We start from the raw sequence: 21,446 nt of genomic DNA on the forward strand, positions 1-21,446 counted from the left end.
GGTGGTGAAGATAAAAACCTTGTTAGCCACAGCACGCCAGATGAACCTTAACAACCCTCTCGCCTCAGGTTAAACCGCACTGCCAAGGTGGAGGAACCCACCCCCTTTAATGGGGCTAGAACATGGGCTAGGTTGGCCTCCACCACCACCATCATGCCTGCTGTGAGGAACAAACCGTGTGTCCTCGGTAAAGCAGGTCAGGACAGGGCATGCTGCAGCTCTCAGCTGAGAATGGGAGATTAGGCCAGACACCTCAGACGTATGAGTCTGTCATAACCCAGCAGGTAGGGACGGGAGCACTGCCATGCTATGGCGCAAGTCGTACGGAACAAGATGCCCCACCGCATGGGTTGGAGATCAACTAAAAAAGATCAGCTCATACTTTGATTGTTTTTGTGGTAGCCCCTTAATGCACGCCACACTTCCTGTGGCACGCTGTAATAGTCATTGAAAAGTTAACTACCATAGTACTATAATATTATGACATAACACAGGGCCTTTTGTATTGCACTATGACTTGGTCATTGCCATTCTGGTAACAGCAAATTTATTACGGCGTGTCTTAACGGGTTAAATATGAAAACAGTTCAGATGACCCACCTAAATTGGACCTGGTAATATTCCTGTTAATTTCACTGTGTCACAGCATTTGGCTGAACATGTATGCTACCGCTACGTGACTGGGCAAACAAGTTAATGTGCTCATAAATTAGTAATGCCTTTTCCCCCCTAAGGAGCAGGTATCTTGCCGCGGTTGCACGAGGGTTAAGTGAACCAGGTTCAGTGAACCAGGCAGAAACCGCTCCAGCATTACTGGGTTCATGACCTTTGGAGAAGGTAAGCCAACTGGATACTATGGTGGGGTGACTGGAAATTGTTAAATGTTCAACATCCACTATCTGCTTGTTTTGCTCAATCAATCATTTACATGAGCTTAGCTGCTACCCTGAGGCTATTATCAAAGACATCCATCTCAGAAGTTAATGGTTGAGCACCACAAATATACCCCAGACTGTGTTGTGTTGCATACGAGAGTTCTTGTGTGATATCCAAAGTTTAAAGAGCACACTGTATGTGATTCTCAAAGTGTCGGCCGGGCACAACTGGTGGTCCGTGAAAGAGCTCAGGTGGTCTGTGAGGGGATTTCTAGCTTTCCAAGACGAGCTAGCAGTAGGCTACATCTGTAACATAATTACAAAGCTAAACATAGCTGAAGTCTTATTTTCACCACAATAAGACAGGCTTCTAATGTGAACAAAAAGTAAGTGATCTGCATAGAAATTAGCAGTGTGATGTGATATTAGCACCCCTCAACTGTCAATTCAGTTGACAGGTGGTCCCTCAAACATTTTTGGAAGGACAAAGTGGTCCTCGGTCTGAAAAAGTTGAGTGAGAAACACCACATAAGTGTATAAGAATGTTTTTCACAATGTATGTAAAGAGTAATTGGATTTATTACATATATGTATATGGAAGCTGTTGCATAATTCACTTGGTTCTGTTTCTGTGTGTGTGTACCGTAAGTGTCGGCAGGCTAACTAAGGCATCGACTTGCTGGAGCAAAGAGCAGACGAGAAGCCATTTGTGCTTACTGGCCCTGCAAGAGGTGAGTTTGCATGGCCATGTGGAGGCAGATGGCATCTCATATTCCTGTACGATACGGCAGCTCATTACCGGCTCCCCGAGTTTAATATCATCACAATAAAACCTAAACAGATGCATTAGCAGATCACTCTGCACCAGGCTACAGGCGGGGGGGCTTTTTAGCAGCCACCAGGGCACTTTTCACATCTCAACCAACACGAAAGACATGAGTGCCTGCAAATTCCTCTCTCTCTCTCTCTCTCTCGCTTTCTCCTTTCTCTCTCTCTCTCTCTCTCTCTCTCTCTCTCTCTCTCTCTCTCTCTCTCTCTCTCTTTCTTTCTCTCTCTCTCTCTCTCTCTCTCTCCCCCTCTCTCTCTCTCTCACACACACACACACACACACACACACACACACACACACACACACACACACACACACACACACACACACACACACACACACACTAACATGTACACAGATCGCATGCATGCACATTACCTAACAGGCGTGCACACACACACACACACACACACACACACACACACACACACACACACACACACACACACACACACACACACACACACACACACACACACACACACACACAAAGATATCACTGCTTGCAAATCAGTCGCAGTGAATTTTTAAAAGAAAATGAGAACAAACGCAGTACAGTGTATAGTGCCAGAAAGGCAGCCACTGAAAATGGGTAAAAACATTACTGATACACAGGCACACACACAGAGACACACAAACGTGCACACAAAGGGGAAAGGGTCGGGTTGTCGGTGGGGAGTGGTAAAGTCACAGCCATTTAAAGTTCTGCACTTACAGAAGTTCTTTTAAGAGCTTGGCATGGGCAATAGCCACAGCGTTTCTGATAAATGCTTACCCTTGTAAGAGAAAGGTCATTTCCCCTCTCCACTTGGAAATGGAACGATAAGCTAGCACCCTCCGTGCCGTCAACAATACAGTATTTCCAATGAATGACTGACACAAGCCGACGGGCTGCAGACATTTAGCCAATACCAGAGTGGCAAAAAAAGCACTTTGACAAATTTAATTCAAAATACATATTGACAATCTGTCATCGCAGAGTGGCACAAAAAGACGCCTCGGTACTGCTGACCACATGTCTCAACATCTATTACTGTAAAGCGATTGATCTGAGGCCGTATGCTCTGCGTTTTGATTCACACGATAATCTGAGGGCCTATATTTTAACCACTGCGGTCTGTTACAAGGCACAAGATGTTTGCTGATTATTCTTTGGCTTTATTCAGACACAACAATCACACAATACAAGCAATGCTGCACAGGTATGCTTCTTTGGCTCACCCGTCTTAAGCTTTAAAACTAATTAAAAACAATAAGGCCATGTCTAATGAAGTGCAAAATATGCCCACTGACTCAAAAGATAAAGAAGTTTCATTTATTTTAAAAGCCTATATGGAAAACTTGAAAGACTGTGTTTCTGCTTGAGGCAAAATTTGGTTGAGTTGGATGAGAGAAAGACTAAGAACTAAATAGAAAAAGCAAATATATTGTACACAGCAGGTGATGTCAGCTCTCTCCAAAGTGCACCGTGGAGATGTGGGTCTGCACAAACCAGAAACGTTTTCGGCTGTTAGATGTCTTCAAAGTCAACTGCAGCAGGGAGAACCCTGCAGAGAAAATCATATGCAAACAAAAACCCGAACGAGCGCCGTGTACCTGAGAACAAAAGTGTCTCACTGTGCTACATTTATGCCCGTACACACACTTTAGGCCTGTCAAAAAAATTGCTCTGGTGACAGACTAAAAATCATGTCCCTTTCAACCTGCTAGGGGGAACATTTGATTCGAGGTCCCAAAGGCTCTGACTGCCGATGACTCTACTCTGATGGCCCATACAGACGCTATATGATTTTGATCTGTTTTAGCAGCACAGTTATTTGAAGGTCCTGTTCTGGGCTCATCAGATCAAATGGCTACGTAATGCACTTGCAGCATTTGGGTCCGGCGCAACCCTCCCCTTGTGCTCATCTCTGATGGTCTTATCTCAGGCAAATCCCAGGAACATGTTGACAGATGTTCACAGGCTGCACTACTTTCAACTGGATGCAAAGATCCCTTGAGGGCACCAGGCAGGTATAAGCTGACCCAGCTATGCCTTGCAACTGCTACACTTGGGGGGGTGGAGGAGTACGGGAAGATTTTTTTTCTCATATAACCCGACTCTTTCTTCCATCATTTGCCTGTACGAACCTCTGCTGCTCTCCCTAACTCTCTCTCTCCCTAACTCTCTCTCTCTCTCTCTCTCTCTCTCTCTCTCTCTCTCTCTCTCTCTCTCTCTCTCTCTCTCTCTCTCTCTCTCTCTCTCTCTCTCTCTCTCTCATCTCATCTCCACAGATGTCTCCGGTTACCTTCCTGCTCTTTTTTTGTTCATGGTTCCTGCCGTACCGGAACACTTGCACTCCAGTTGAGCCGGAGCAGGATCTTTTTTATCTCCCCACTCACTGACTCCACCACCCCTCCCCACCAACCCCCCACATCACCCGACCGCAACCTTCACTGAAACTCAAGAGGAATTATAATTTAGATTCCTTCCTCCCTTGCAGGCTACTGCGAAATGGACTGACTTGTCTGAGTGGCACAGGCCGAACTAAATCCCTGTGCTTGTTGTGTTTGTACCTCCTCAATCTGAGCAGGGACCCCAATTACCCCAAAGCAAGAGACACGAGCTAGCAATGCGGAACCAAAGACATTTACCGTTTGCCAGTCTTCCTAACCCCCTCTCCACTCCATCACCCTCCCACCCCACAACACTCCACCCAACCCCCTTTTTTCCGCCTCCCCAACTAAAATCAATCAGTCGCTGGAAGTTAACCTCTTCCATAAGATGCCTAATTAGCAGTTGGCGTGGGGATGAGGGAATGGTCGATACCGGAGTGAAGTAGCGCGCGGCTGAGAGCATCAGCGTGATGCAAACTGAAGAGGGGAGGGAGAGGTCAAGGGGGATTGTGGAGTTAGGGGTTGGGATGGGAATAGGGGTGTGGGGGAATAGTAGTAGGTGCCATGGGAGGGACGCACACAAAAGACGGAGGGTAGGGGAGGATATTGAATTCATAACCTGCTGAGTTAAAACACTGCATAGAGTCGAACTGGGGATTATGCAAAAGTGCAATACTTTTGATGTTTTTTAATGGACTGTCGGACCCTTCAAAACATATGCTCTTTTGTCAATCACGGCAGCTCACAGAAAAGGCTGTGTGGGAACCTGAACACCGCAATCAATTGAAGACATTTACATCACACCGATCTATACTCCCCTGTCACTCTCAGGAATGGCCTCGGTGCAATCACACATGCACACAACGTGCGCACGCACGCACGCACGCACGCACGCACGCACACGCAAACACACACACACACACACACCAATATATCTTTGAGGGGGCCTCTCATTGACTTGGATTCATAGTAACCCTAACAAAAGCTAAAGAATGCTAACTGTGCCCACACCAAAACAGTCCCTAGCCTTAACCTGAGAGGAAATGTTTATCACTTTTTACACTTTCACTTTTACCAGTAACAATATAACTACTAAGAAAAACACTGCTAGGTTTATGTGGCCCAAAATGTGGGCCCCACAAAGTAGGATTTTCTCCTTGTTACTACCTTAGTGGGGACATCTGGCACCTCCCAATGGTTGTTGTACACACACACGCACGCACACGCACACGCACACGCACACGCACACGCACACGCACACGCACACGCACACGCACACACCCACACACACACACACACACACACACACACACACACACACACACACACACACACACACACACACGCGCGCACACACACACACGCGCGCACACACACACGCATGCACACACACCTAAGGGGCATCGTAAAGGACATGGTAACATCAAGGGATGCTCCAACAGCATGTGGTTGCATTCCAGATCAAAGGCTGTGTCATCCACACAGGCAGAAACGCAGTTAAAATGTTGTCGAGAGAATATGGCCCTGAGTGAGAGGGATATGTACCAACATCAACCACAGCGCGTAGTGAGCTGTTAGCGCCACAGCTAAAAACAATCAATACACAACTCCTCATTGCACTCTGGAGGAAATGATCCTAAGAAAACACTCCACCGGCTTAGAGTTTGCTCAATAAAATTGCCAATACAATTAAACAAATTGTAGACATACAAGCAATTTCACAGTTCACAGCATCTAATCCCCAAAGCCACGGAGTGGAGTGAAGAAAAACCCCTAACTGAAGACAAAAATCAAAGCTCTCCCGCCCACAGGTAGCGTGCCCTCTCTTAACTCCTGATGGACTTGTGAACCCCACAGATGAGATTAATTATACCGCACAATTAAACAGATCAGCAGTTTATGATCCAGTCCACTTTAGTACCTTCATTCCACTGGGAAACCACTAGGGAAAATGATCTGTGGACTTTCTTGAGCCGTAGCTTCATCTACTTGTTTCTTAATGGCACTGCCGACTTTATGGAATTAAATGTGATATATGAAATGAGGTGTCTGCTATTGGCCATGCTATAGGCCAGGGCATGCAGGGCTCTGCAACCTTTTTCGCGGACACTCAGAAGGGATTGTATGCATGTGTGAGCATGGGGGCCGCTAGGGGGGGAAAAGTGGTACAGATTCTAAGGGCCCAAGCACTGATAGGGGCCCTTAAGGGGGCCTAAGCACTGAGAGGGGCCCTTAAGGGGGCCCAAAATTTGAATCTTTCATGGGGCCCAACATTTCTGGCAGCGCCCCTGTGTGTGAGCAACTGCATGTGAGTGAGTGTGCCACTGCGTGTTTCCGTGTGTGCGCATGTATTTCACTTCAAAGGAGGCTTAAGCCATGTTCTGAAGCCCACCTTGCCCAACAAAACTCAGAGAAGCCCTGTGATTTCCCTTAAGGCAAATTGAAGTCGTTCCTGGATTTCTTTCATCCATCCTGTTTGTATCTCTCTCTCTCTCTCTCTCTCTCTCTCTCTCTCTCTCTGAGGATGAGCCAACACAATTTCCCTTCACACGCAAGTGGCGGCATGAAGACAATCCTGAAGCAGATACCTCCCAATAAGGAAAGACTGTTTCGAGCCCCTCATGTCTTCACGTCTGCCTCACCTTATTTTCAACTTCAGAACCACCCAATTACTCTAATCTCCTTTTTCGCCGTCATAATCTCCGTGAGCACACCACAACTTTGATGTTATATGAATGGAATAGTAACATCAAGGATTCCACGGGATGGAATTATCGCTTGTGCCAGGTTGGAGCTTGTCAAGCTTTTTTTATATGCCCTGCAAGCAAAATGGAGGATGTTTCCGAATGGATGTGAGGTCCAAGGTGGAACACGGGAATGGGAAGAACGTATATCAGAGCTACAAATAATGAGATGGTGTATTAACATCTGTGGATTACGACATTAAAGTTTAAGTGCTCATGCTGGTAACCCTGAGGAGAGAGGGTGGTTGTTTTTTTCGTCTGTGTCGAGGCTGGACCAACAGTACACTAGACAAAGTGGCACTCGATGGGCTACAGGCCAGGGGCACTAAGAGCACAGCTCCAATTACAACATTAAACCCCATCAGCCAGACATAAACTCTCTCTCTTTCTTCCTGTTTGTCCCCCCCCCTTCAGGGATTAAAGCAAAAAAAAGTAATCTGACTGAACTTTTTTACCGGTTAGGCACCCGATCGAGTATCACTCCGTAACCCTACGAAAACCAATGTAGCCAGGCTCTGCCCTCATGACGAAACATACATGCAAGGAATGGTGCCAGAGCCAGCGGCATAGGCAGACGGGGCAGTCGCCTAGAGCAGAATAGGCCTATGTCTTGAGGGCGCCAGTAATACCAAAAAGTGCCACAAAATCAGAACTTCAACCAACATAAATCTTTACACTTCACATGAATCATGAATATTCATTATACACTCAGTAGACCTATATAGACTCAGTATGAGTGTACCAGGTACTAGATCAGATGTGCTCAATCAGATATAGGCCTACAATGCTATGTTTTTACAGAAAAGAGGGCGGGCAGGCCTAGGCCGCTCACCAGATTGACTAGAACTGGCCGAGAATGGAGGGATAATGGATACTATATCAGACTGCAAAGATTGAACTGAAATTTGGGGCATGTTTTGGTTATTTCCTCTTATTTCTACCCATTGTTTATGAATTGTTCACAACATCATGCAGAATGGATTCACAATGAATGCTGCTTCAAAATGGTAGCTGATCTCACAGAATTATTGACTTGGAATTGCAATGTGTTGATACAGTGAGTGATCCCATTATGGGGTTTTTTGTTGTAGTAGTAGTAGGCTGTATTTTGTCTTTCACATTAGAATGGGCAAACACTGTTCTGGTGAAAGCACTGGTGCGCATTGCTTGCAGTTGTATTTCTGACATTTAAAAAGCCCTGATCATAGCAATCAGAGGGAGAAAACTAGCTTTAATTATTTGTATGTTTTTCACCCTTCTGCCTTTTTCAGTATTCATCCTGTTACAAATAACTTCTTGACGTTTACAAACAGGGTGCGGTAGGCTATGTCTACCTCTGTGTTCTACCGTTTTGAAAACTACTGGCTACTTTTTTGCTTCTCGATGTGCGGTGCCAAGCACACGCTTACCATTGATTTAAAAAACGTCCCCGATTCTTCCTATGCGCACGTGTTCTACAAGCTGACAGGACGCAGCAGACACGACAGTCACAGACATACGTCTATCGTTTACAAAAGTAACACACTTTCGCAAGCTTGTCGCGCAGCTTTCCACTCGAATCAAGGCAAATCACCCACCCATCAGTCCTGAGTGCGCAGTGCGCAAATAGGCTAGAACTGAACTCAAACGAAACACATAGTCCAAGAAGATGGGCACAGACGTTGAGCCACTCAAAAACAAGCGCACACACAACTGTTGCTGCTGCACACTATTCCAGTTAGCAGAAATAGCGTCACACAGTAACAACTTGTTACTAACAAGCCTTGAACGTGAAACAAACGTCGAAACGGCATTTACCGACCATGAGTCCACCCATCAGAACACTGCTTCCCAGAACAAGACGTGGCATAAATTGGCTCTGCCAGGGATAGCCTATCCGTGACCCAAATGCAACCCATTTTTAACTTATTTCTTGAATATATATATCGGCAACAACAAAGTTAATCTGCTATGAGTACAGATGAGACTGTGAATTATCCGTTGTCAAAAAGACAACTAGCTCTACACGCAGCCAGTCAAACGCGCTAAACTTTGAGAATTAAACGCATGGCTATCCTAGTTAGCTGCCATAGTCGTCCCATTGGGGCTATGAATAATGCTAGTAAGAGTCACAATGCTTAAAAGGCAAACCCTTCATGAAAAGGACATCATACGCAGTCGAAGTAAACTATTCATTTTTTCCCCCTAAATATCTGCCACGGCAGGTGCAATGATATGGAAACGTCACTGCACTTTATACATTGTATTACAATTATTTTCTTTTCTGCCATCAGCAACAGTTTTGGCTATTTATTTTTTTAATCTCTCGCGCTGCGCTGCCACAGAATTCTTGACCGCTCGTATACTTTTTTTTGGAACACGGAAGAACAGGGGATGACCCAAAACTAGGCTACTGATGAGTGAATGTTGTATCACACCGCCAATGGTGGAGTGTAGCCTATAGCCTAACTACATCCTACACCAAACACACCTCTCGTCCCCTTCTCATGACCAGGAGTGCTCTCGATTTGAGTTCAGTTGGAAAGTAAAAATTGTAAATTAATTGACATAAATTGTACGGACGGAAATCCGTCCAAACGAAAATCCAGTTGACGGAATTCCGTCGTAGCGACGGAAAACTTTAATCCCTGCCCCTTTCTCTCACTTTTACCTTTCTCCTCTCTCTTCCTGCTTCTTTCTCTTTCACCCTCTCTCTCTTCTTTCCCACTTCTCTCACTTTCGTCCTCCCTTCTTCAAACTCTCTCTCTCTCTCTCTCTCTCTCTCTCTCTCTCTCTCTCTCTCTCTCTGCTCTATGCTCTATGCTTCCTCTCATGCACTCTACTTTCCCCACTTCCTGTCAGGCCCATGTCTGGCGCTGTCCTCCTCCCTCTTACACTGAATGTGGACAAAGCTGCTGAATCACTCGATCAGATAATTGCCCGGCTCTCCCGAAACCAAGACTTTCCAAACTCATTTAGCCTGAGCATTGACACCTTGTGTGGTCAGCGGCGGAAAGCAAACAAAACTTTCAGCATGCAAGGCTTAAGTATTTAGCCTTCCTGTCGGGTGCAACTCACTCCTCCCTCCCTCGCTCCCTCGCTCTCTCTGTTTCTATATATAAACCCAACTTGACGCTTTGGGAGAGTTTCTTATCAGCTGCAGTGTTCAGGGTTTTTTTTTCAGTGACACTAATTAACCTCATGCTCTCTTCAGCGTTCAATAAGAGAAGTGAAAGAAGCCAAAAGATTGGGCACAACACATTTAGCATCACAAACCAGGACATGACATCAATCCATTTCAGGTGTGTTACTACGCCCGAGAACCGGATTCGATTCCGACCCGGGTCATGTGCCGATCCTTCCCCGTCTCTCTTTCCCCACTCGCTTCCTGTCCAATTCTTCACTGTACTGTACAAATGAAGTTGACACCCCCCACCCCCCCAATGTATATTTTAATATTAATAAAAATCACTGTGCCCCCTCTCTCTAAGACTTAGTGGCTTGCCCAAATTATTTAATGCATATTAATGATCATGGAAGAGAAAGTTAGGGATTATTTATTGGCACGCTGATTTGCACAACTTCTGCATACTTTGTTCACTTGATTAAGTCTAAGTGGTTTTGTTCTTGCCTGGCTGGCCAGTATAGTAGTAAATACTATCCCTCTATCTGGGGGAACATTTTGAAAAGTTCACAAGAGTCATTCAGCCTGGGAAAATCATCTTGGCAAGATGACCAGGAAAACCAACCACACCCATGAGATCTTAATGTCCTTGCAGCTGCTGTCCTGTAAATACAGACACACCCATGTAATACTGCATGTAACTGTTTAAAATGGTATTGCATTCATACCAATATGAAAGTATGAGGCTATTTTGAAGGGATTTGTAAAGAAGACATTGCATCTGAAACTGTTTATTTTATTACAAACTTTGAAGCACTCACTGCCGGGATGCAGATATTTTATGTGTTAACCTTAATAATAATAATAATAATAATAATACTAATACTAACACTACTACTGATAATACACTAACTAATCTTGCTAAGAACCATTTTATGTTTGTGTGATGTTTTCTGTGCATGTGTTTTTGTTATGTCTGTCGTAATCTTCTAGCCCCTTTGATGGAAAATCAAACAACTCAGACTGGCACACATCAATTGCACATGCATCAAAAGAATACAATAAAAGGGCTTGACATCAGCTATTGTGAAACACCTACAGCTTTAACATTCAACCTTTAATCACCTTTACTTTGAAATATTGCTTTCAGCCATGTCAAAATATATTGGCTTGTTTTTTTTGTCTACCAAGAACAAAAGTCCTTCAGGAGACGGGCATCTGTGTGTTGCCAAGGCAAGAGAAAGGAAATAGCAACCAGTGCTAAATGTAGCACAACACATGTAGGTAACGTGAGAAAACGCTGACGGAGGAGAACACAAGAAATCATGGAGCGACTTCATTTCAGCAATTTGAGTTGAACAACTTAACTCAAGTCTAAAGAGAAGAAAAGTCAAGGAAGACAGCAAGTCCACAGGGGCTGTTCAACACGAAAATCTGACAGACTTGGCAGAGCAGAGTTGAGCAGGTGGTCACTGCACTTGGCAGGAAGTATGGTTATATAAAACAAATGTGCAGAGGCAATAATAATCTCCAAATTCCACCAGAGCATAATGAAAAGAAAACTTAAACCCAGGAAAGTCATGGGAAATCCCAGTGCGGACATCCCCAGACACAGATAGCTTTCCTGGCTTAGATGGTTCTGCTTATTTTGGTTCAGGCATGAATGATATAGTTCTGTTTACTTTGGATCCTGCTTTCATTAACCTCGTCAAATCCCCTGTGTCCTCCAAGAAAAGTAGGATGTCTACAGTAGGCAGACAAACTGAACTGATTAGCCTATACTCCAGACTTAGCATGGTGGACCATACACCATACACAGACAAACTGTCTGTTATAAAACCTCCATATTCCCCCTCAACTGCTTGATTGTTTCTAAATATATTCTTTGTAAAAGCCATTAGATCTTTGCGTTTGGAAATCATTCTACTGACGTCCATTAAGCCGCCTAGACACAGACAAGTTGGCTGCCCTAAATGCACTGGGCCTGACTGAAGCATTAGCGATATAGGCCTACGTACATTTAAGAAGCCGTAATGCCCCCTTTCAGATGCCCCATTGTGTTGTTCCCATTTAGACAAGGACAGATTAAGACGAGTCCATTCTCCAAACTCTATCGAAAAAAGAGAAAGGACAAACACTGTACATAATCCATGGGTGCATATTCAGTCGGGCGCCGAGGGAGCACTTTATCTGTGGCTCCACATTAAAGGGAAATTATCATGGGGCCCGGCTCACTTGTACAATATTCAAATGGTGGCTGTGCCATGCATGAGAACGGCTGCATAAAAGACCACTGAGACACATTAACGACGGCTGAGTTGGAATAAATATTACTGTGCTGTGTGGACGGCGAATTCATATTCATACACAGCAGTGACTCAGACTACCACACGGCTTCGCACTGCTTCTAAAAAGGCTTTGAGAATAAAATGGCAGCGGTGACTGCACGGTGTCTCAATAACCATTGCCCCTATCAGCAATCCCTGCATGACTGCTGAGGCAGTGATCAAACACCCTGGTCTAACAGTGCACACAAACTGAGGAGAACACAAGACTGTTGCCAATCTGATGTCTTTGTTTATTCAAAAAAATATATCGGAACAAAACCACACTGAGCATGCACAAGTGCCCTCTCTCAAAAAGACACACACTTCATCCACCCTAACTAGTCAGTATCCACCCGCAGGCATCAAGTTCACTGTGACAAGGCCTCTAGCAATCTACATCATTGACCTGAATCTCTTTCTGTCTTATTTATTTTGAGGACAGACTAGGTCCTCATGTCAGCAAGGGTAGGCTATCTGAGCTGCTATACTTGCAGCAAAGGCCATTATATGGGCTCAAATTCCACAAATAAATGTTGGTATGCTACACTGTAGGCCAAGCGGAGAGAAACATGAGAGAGGTCCTGTGGCTACTGGCTCTTCTTGGGGCTAAAGCAGAGTGATCTATGCCCAGTAACAGGTGGAACCAATGTGGACACTGCACTGGGGTTTCGTTTCAGGTCTTCCAAGAAAACCGTGCATTTTGGCAATAGCCACTGAATGTACTGCCTGTCCTCAAACCATCTTGGCATGAAATATAATATATTGTAGTCTTACCAATATCTGAATAATAGGGAACATTTTGGGTAGCCTCTTACTGCAGATGGGCCAGTCAACAGGCCTATTCACTCTTTGCTGACAACACTCAACTACATCCTAACAACTTTTTTACAACTTTGTTATGACAAGGCAAGGTGTCTTAGGTAACCAATTACGACTCGGTCGTTACCATATTGGTGGCAATAAGGTTCATAGGGGCTCTGCGTTAAAGGGTTAATTTCAGTTGTTTAATGTGTACCTTCTTTCCCAATCATTGAAAATGATAATCTTTAACCATAACACAAAGTGTCCTTGGTAACAAAAGTAAAAAAAGAGTTTCCATCTATTCCAACAAAACTGAAACATCTACCATGATAGCAGTCAAGGCTTTTTATTATCTAAGGGGCAATACATACAAATGAAGCAGTCTGAGGTTACGATTTCCACTGCACAGAGGCAAACGCAGTTCCCAAACACTGAACACAAAAGTCTCTACCAAGGTTAACATTTGCCTTGCAATAGATTCTCTGCACTAGGCACCACAGCTTCACCTTGACAGTTATAAATGAGGTGAGAATGGTAAGAGTGTCTATGGAAATAAACAAACCAAACATTTGCTGGCACAATAGGCAATGTTCATTCATTAAACAGATGTTGAGCCCCCCATTGCCTGGGTGACAAACCGGGTGCACATCTTGATTACTCTGGGTACCTCTGAAAATGGTTTTGTGGCTCAACAAATCTTGGAGAATGTTCTAGAAGCAGATGGCCTATTTAGTTACGAAAACAATAACTTCAGAACTCTTCCCAAACAATGCTTTACTGTTATGCAGAATAGAGGACAGTGTACGTACTGTACTGAGCTATGAAAGAAAATAAAGTGGCTTAATTTCAGTTACGAACTCCCACTTCTGTTCATTTCAAACGGAACATCGCAATCTGCTGTCTTCCTTTGAATGAGTAGAGAGAGAGAGAGAGAGAGAGAGAGAGAGAGAGAGAGAGAGAGAGAGAGAGAGAGAGAGAGAGAGTGTGTGTGTGTGTGTGTGTGTGTGTGTGTGTGTGTGTGTGTGTGTGTGTGTGTGTGTGTGTGTGTGTGTGTGTGGTGTGTGTGTGGTGTGTGTGTGTGTGTGTGTGTGTGTGTGTGTGTGTGTGTGTCTGAAAGTGTGTGTGTGTGTGTGTGTGTGTGTGTGCGCGTGTGCGTGCGGGGGGCTAAAGATTAAGTCTTGTTCAGTTCTTCATGAACTCAATGAAGTGTGATGGCAAAGTTGTTGCATTTCAAGCCTCTTGAGTAAGTCTAGGCAGTCAGGGGAGAGAAGGCAGGAGGCACGCTTGACAGAACTCTGCTACAGGAAGTGATGCGTTTACTCAGGTAGAAAATGACAGAAGCCGGTTTGGGGAAAACAGGAAGCTCTTTAACAACCCTCTTACTACCTGTGGAGTTCTTGACTCTGAAGAGCCAATGGGTTGAAAAATTCGGCGGGGGGCAAGGCAGTCAATGTAATGTGGTGCTCCCACATCATCAATGGATGGCAGTGGGGCTGCAGAAGCTAACCTCAGCCTCATGTTCCACCTCACTGCATACGACTAAACACACCATTGGGAACATGCAGAAGCAGAGCAGAGAAGAAGAATGACTGTGGAGACTTGTGGCATGGAGACAGCAGTCACATTATCATTTCAGCACCGTCTGCCAAGTCGACTAGCTCACAAACAACATAAGGGGTGCAGAGGCGCATGTGAGTAAAGATTTGTGGCCACAGAAAACCATCTGTCGAGTCCTGGACAGTGTGGTGCTCTGTCTGTCTGCCTGCATGTCTGTCTGTCCGTCTGTCTCTCTCTCTGTCTCTCTGTGTGTTTATGGATACTGTATTAGATGTGTTCAGGAACTAACCAATATTTACTCCAAATGATACTGTATCATCATCATCATCATCATCATCATCATCATCATCATCATCATCATCATCATCATCACTCATAAGCATCATCACTCATAAGCATTAATGACAATCAACATAACTAGCATTACAAATAATAACAACAGGAATATCATATAATAACATTGACATTAAAATAATGCAAAAACTAAGGTTCTTTTCCTATAATATGGCATTTTTAAACACATGTACCTTTTGCTTTGTGTAGGCTGACTGCTACAGAGTGCCCTGTATTCGCATAAAGAGAGATCTGGAAGTTGAGTCCTGCTGTTCTGCCTCCAACTCTGACTGAGGCTTTTCACTTGAATCCAGTCAAGACACCAAGAGCACTGTTGGCCACTGAGGAGGTTGAATAAGGAGGTTGAATGTCCGTGCGCGTGTGTGTTCTGTGTTCGATGTCAAAAATGCGAAATAGCAATACTTTCATTTATTATTCAGGACAGCAACAGTTTTCTTTCCTAAACATACTTTTCCCCCCTTAGAGTTTGTCATAGGTGTGAGCCTGTAATTATTTTTGAGTAGTCCGTCCATCTAAGCAGGCCTGGACTTACTGTATCTCTCTCTGACAAACAGGGCATTTCCTGCTGGGCTGACAGTCCTCTGGGGATGAAGCTGCATTCCACCTATTTTCTTATAGAGACTGGCCCACAATTTACAGGGGGCGTGCGTGTTATGTTCACAGTAATATGGGAACTACTTTTAGTTATTTTACAGTGACTACTTTATGTTATGCGCATTGATACTTAACCTACAGGTGACCTAGAGTAATAGCACCTTTATTAATAGAGTAGTGATATGCCAAGCAATGACTGTGCATTGTAATGATTCTTCCAATACCTCGATAAAGGCAACGTTAACTTTACTTCGGTGTTCGAGTGAATTATGTATGTTGTGAAAGTGACAAACACAACAGAATTGGCGACGAGGACTAACTGGATGTACTCGCGTGTACAGAAGCTTTAATGGAAGTTTCCTGTTGTCCACACAAGTTGATGCCTTCACGAAACGAAAGCTAGGAAGCTAACCCCCTCTACTGCCGCCCAAAGTGAATGACTCGACGGTACAGTGAGTAACTAAAACGGGAGGAAAGTGTCTGAAATTTGAAAGAGACCATGGCTGGTGCAATCGGAAATGTTGATGCTTTTGACAATAGCGTGGAAGAATGGGACACTTATATTGAGAGACTGGAGCAATACTGTGTTGCTAATCACATTGAAAATGACAGAAAGGTAGCAGTCCTGCTAAGTGTTATGGGCGCAAAGACGTACAATCTGCTACGAAGTTTATGTGCACCGCACAAGCCATCCACGAAATCGTTTAAAGACATAACCAAACTGCTCCAAGACCACTTTAATCCGACGCCACTTGTAATAGCAGAGAGATTTCGTTTTCATAACAGAAATCAACAAAGAAGTGAATCTATTGCCAATTACATTGCAGAGCTTAGGAAGTTGGCAGAGCGTTGTCAGTTTGGCACTGGATTGAATGACGCACTCCGAGACAGGCTTGTCTGCGGCATGCACAATGAGAGCGTACAGAGACGACTCCTAACTGAAAAAGACTTGACGTTACAAAAAGCGTTAGAACTCGCAATAGCAATGGAAACGGCATCCAAAGACGCCATGCAATTGCAAAAGAAAGTGTCTACTGAAGCACACAGTGTTAACAAATTCACAGCCAAATCTGCCAAAGCAAATGCATGTTTTAGGTGTGGAAAGGGATCGCACGACCAGGCAGACTGCTGGTTCCGTGACAAAAACTGCATGAAGTGCAATAGGAAAGGGCACATACAGAGAATGTGTAAAACGAAAGGAAATGAGGAAAAAACAGAAAACAAAACGAAATGAGGAAAAACACAGAAGCTGGAAAAAGGATAAAAGAGTAAATGAAATGAATGACACAGATGCTAGTGGATCAGCCTCTGATGAGACAGACAATGGATTGGCTCACATAGAATTGCATTCAATGACAGAGAGTGAGAAGAAAATGATATGGGTGACCCCAAAGATTAATGGAAAGAAAATAAAGATGGAGCTTGATACTGGATCAGCACTCTCACTTATATCACTGAAAGATTACAAAGAGAATTTTGCAGATGTGAAATTGAAACAGACACCAATCCTACTGAAAACATACACTGGAGAAAAGGTGGCGCCAGTGGGAAAAATTAAAGTTAAAGTGAAATATGAAAATAAAAAGAAAATTCTTGACTTGTATGTGCTGCAGCGTGGAGGAGTTCCGTTATTCGGACGTGATTGGCTGCAAATGATCCAGCTCAATTGGCAGTCGATTAAAGCCATGCAGCTCAGTGAGAATGGAAACAGTAAAGCTACACAGGAAAAGCTGAACCTGTTACTCCAACGCGCAGCACCAGTGTTCGAAGAGGGCATAGGAACTCTCAAGCAGATGAAGGCACGTGTCACAGTGGATGAGCACGCCTCGCCCAAGTTCATGAAAGCGCGTCCTGTCCCCTATGCGCTACGCCCAAGAGTGGAGACAGAGTTACAACGGCTAGAGGAGCAAGGCATTCTGTCCAAAGTTGAATGGTCAGACTGGGCAACCCCAGTGGTGCCAGTTGTGAAGAAAAATGGTGCAATAAGGCTATGCGGCGACTTCAAGGTAACGGTCAACCCAGTCCTTCATGCAGATCAGTACCCATTGCCCCGCATAGAAGACATTTTTGCTTCACTAGCCGGAGGGCAACACTTTTCAAAGATTGATTTGGCCCAGGCTTATTTACAAATGGAAATGGATGCTGAGTCGAAAAAGTTCCTCACCATTAATACCCACAAAGGCCTTTTTCAATATAATAGGCTAGTGTTCGGTATCGCATCCGCCCCTGCAGTGTGGCAGCGTGCTATCGACCAGGTGCTACAGGGCATCCCAGGCACGCAGTGCTACTTAGATGACATTATAGTCACAGGGCAAGATGACAGCTCTCATTTAGCTAATCTGGAAGCAGTCCTGAATAGGCTAGCTGAGTGTGGACTTAGAGCCAATAAGGACAAATGTGAATTCTTTAAAGACTCCATCGAGTATTGTGGACACAGAATTGACCGAGACGGTCTCCACAAATCTCAGGATAAGATTGATGCCGTCCTTAAAGCGCCAAAGCCCACCAATGTCCCACAGCTTCGCTCATTCTTAGGATTAGTGAACTACTATCACAAATTCCTACCGAATCTTGCAACAGTGCTTCACCCCTTGAACACCCTCCTGCAAACCAAGGTGACATGGAAGTGGACGAACAGCTGTGACATGGCGTTCAAGAGTGCGAAGGAACTCATCACATCGGAAAGAGTACTGACTCACTATAACCCGGACTTGCCCCTACGACTGGCTTGTGATGCCTCGCCATATGGCATCGGTGCCGTCCTTTCACACAAAGTGCCAGACGGCTCCGAACGTCCAATTGCCTTTGCATCTCGATCCTTATGTGCTGCTGAAAAGAACTACGCACAAATTGACAGGGAAGGGCTCAGCCTTGTGTGGGGCGTGAAGAAATTTAATCAGTACTTATATGGAAAGCGCTTCACCTTAATTACTGACCACCAACCCCTAGTGGCCATTTTTAACCCTAGGAAGTCAATTCCTGCAATGACTGCAGCACGCTTGCAAAGGTGGGCGTTGTTCCTCGGTGGACATGACTATGTGATAGAGTACAAAGGCACACTACAGCATGGAAATGCTGATGGACTCTCGCGCTTGCCTTGTGAACCCGAGGACAAAGCATCTGCAGATCCTGCTGAAATGTTCCATCTGGCCCATGTTGAGAACTTACCTGTCACAAGCGCACAGATCAAACTAGAATCCAGCCGAGATCCAACCCTGGCAAAGGTGCTTGAGCTAACGGTGAAGGGGTGGCCTGCCAGAAACACAGTGGGCTTACCTGAGTACTTCAGTCGACGTGAACAGCTATCCGTGTGTCATGGGTGCATCATGTGGGGAACCAGAATCGTAGTGCCGCCCAAGCTACGCCCCTACGTCCTGGAAGCACTCCATGAGGGACACATGGGCGTCGTTAAGATGAAGAGCCTTGCGAGAAGCTACATATGGTGGCCAGGCATTGATCTACAGATAGAGGAGATGGCCAAGTTGTGTAACGGGTGTCTTGAGAGACAAAAGCAACCTCCACCCGCTCCTGTACACAGCTGGGAGTGGCCCACCGCTCCTTGGCAAAGGATTCATGTAGATTACGCCGGGCCATTCCTCGATCGTATGTTCCTTGTTGTGGTCGACGCATATTCAAAGTGGCCAGAGGTCTTCATTGTGAAAAATGCCACAAGCACAAAAACAGTCGAAGTGCTCCGCACACTGTTCGCTAGAACAGGATTGCCTGAACGACTTGTCAGTGACAATGGCTGTCAATTTACCTCTGAAGAGTTTCAATCATTCATCCGGAGAAATGGCATCAGGCACACCACATCTGTACCTTACCATCCTGCTACGAATGGTCTAGCTGAACGCTTCGTCCAATCGTTTAAACAGTCGATGAAGACAATGTCAAACTCCCACATGTCTCTGCAAGAAAAGATGGCAAAGTTCCTACATGCCTACAGAAATGCTGACCACGCTACGACAGGCCAAGCCCCAGCTGTACTGTTCATGGGTAGACGTCTGAGGTCACGTCTCGATCTGCTAAAGCCTGACCTGCGTAGAGATGTCATGCAAAAACAGCCCCGCAAAGCAAAGGCTGGTCATGTGAGAAACTTCGTGATCGGACAACAAGTTCTAGCCAGAGACTATCGTCACCCAAAGCAGAAATGGCAGCGCGGTGAAATCCTGTCCAAGACAGGGCCCCTGACCTACACGGTGCAAGTTGGACAGCACATCTGGCGCAGACACGTTGACCAACTGCTAAATGCAACTGCTCATCATGCCACCAACAACAGGCCTGAGGATGATGCTCATGTCTCTGAGGATTCTGATGAACTCATGTGCACAGCCCCAGAGCCTCCACTTCAAGTTGAAGACGGAAACCCTACACCTGATAATGCAGACCCCGAGGTTCCTGCTCAGGGCTCTGATACTCAAGAGAGACGCTATCCTGAAAGAGCTCACCGTCCTCCTGACAGATTGACGCTCTAACCTAACAAAAGAACACATTGTGTTTGTTATGTTTGATGTGTGTTAAATGTTTAGTGTGAAGTTTAGCACTAAGGTTAAAGTTAAGGTGTTAAGATTAATGTGATTACCTTAAGATATACTTGCCTCTAGGTAAAGGGTATTGAATTACTTTCTTTAATGTATCAGATAGACATCAATGCTGGAAGGGAGGAAATGTTATGTTCACAGTAATATGGGAACTACTTTTAGTTATTTTACAGTGACTACTTTATGTTATGCGCATTGATACTTAACCTACAGGTGACCTAGAGTAATAGCACCTTTATTAATAGAGTAGTGATATGCCAAGCAATGACTGTGCATTGTAATGATTCTTCCAATACCTCGATAAAGGCAACGTTAACTTTACTTCGGTGTTCGAGTGAATTATGTATGTTGTGAAAGTGACAAACACAACAGTGCGAAAATGTCTTTTTTTGGTTTCAGTCCAGTCCTGCCTCTAAATGTTGCATTCTGGGTAGGTTGAACAACATACTGTATAGAATACAGTATCTGCACACGCCGACAAATTTATCAGATTTGCATATTGTACGCATCAGTTCACCAACTGAGTATGTTCACTTCTCACAATTCGCTTTTGAGTATGAATGTGCATATCTCTGGAATATTTCACTTTTTTACAGTGTGGGACAGGAAATGAGTAGGAGAGAGAGAGATTGGGCAGGGCTGGGAAATGACCCAGATTGAAATTAAACCTTAGTCCCTGTGAGCAACTGCCCAGGACCTGGTGCGGGTGCATTAGTGCAATAGCACCTCTGAAATATTACAATTTAAGGTTTATATTCCTTTAATTCTATATTTGAAGAGATAATTTCAAAGTTCTGATTAATTGTTTGTCATATTTATTCATATATGAGGATTGATTGCTTAATCCATTTAGGCAATGGTCCCGGTAAGCATTCTGACCTAATCTGACCTAAAACCGAATAACTCCTTGATATGAAGAGCATACCTGCTTTAAATGCTCATTGTAGATATCATTCACAGGATGTCTACAGAATTAGCACATGCTCATATATTAGCTAAATGTCTCACTGTCAGTGATTGGCAACCTGGATTAATTGGTTACAGTCCCGTGCCGCATATTCCAAATGGACTTGTAAAACTGGACAGCTAAAACCAGGTCATTTGGAATATGCGGCACTGGATTGTAACTAGAGAATTCAGGTTGCAAATCACTGTTCACTGGATAACATAAATGGCAAGCGACTTCCTCAAGTTATGAGGTAAGTTTGGTTTGCTCAATTGATGTGGGAGTGGCTAGGTAAAACAAAGCCCTGATGTAGTGAACTGTTCTTTGGAAAAAAGACGTAGGCACAAATTAACATTCTGGATCAATTCTTGGAAGGATTCTGATGGTAAACAGTGCTAG

The 21,446-nt window shown here is 44.6% G+C and overlaps 2 protein-coding genes across 2 annotated transcripts in view; one reads left to right on the plus strand and one right to left on the minus strand.

Annotated features, from left to right (window-relative positions):
* The window catches only part of large2 (LARGE xylosyl- and glucuronyltransferase 2), a 104,665-nt gene that overhangs the window by 52,417 nt on the left and 30,802 nt on the right, over positions 1 to 21,446 (minus strand). The gene's annotated exons all lie outside the window — the stretch shown is intronic.
* On the plus strand, positions 17,036 to 20,035 carry LOC134439329 (uncharacterized protein K02A2.6-like). The gene has a single exon (XM_063189236.1). It carries the CDS (start codon positions 17,213 to 17,215, stop codon positions 20,033 to 20,035), a length of 2,823 nt encoding a protein of 940 aa, XP_063045306.1. The 5' UTR covers positions 17,036 to 17,212.

This window comes from Engraulis encrasicolus, chromosome 22, assembly GCF_034702125.1.
Source record: "Engraulis encrasicolus isolate BLACKSEA-1 chromosome 22, IST_EnEncr_1.0, whole genome shotgun sequence".
NCBI classification, from domain to species: Eukaryota; Metazoa; Chordata; class Actinopteri; order Clupeiformes; family Engraulidae; genus Engraulis; species Engraulis encrasicolus.

What these genes read in the sequence shown, in the direction of transcription:
- LOC134439329 (XM_063189236.1), top strand. Translation starts at nt 17,213, where the DNA reads ATGATCCAGCTCAATTGGCAGTCGATTAAAGCCATGCAGCTCAGTGAG.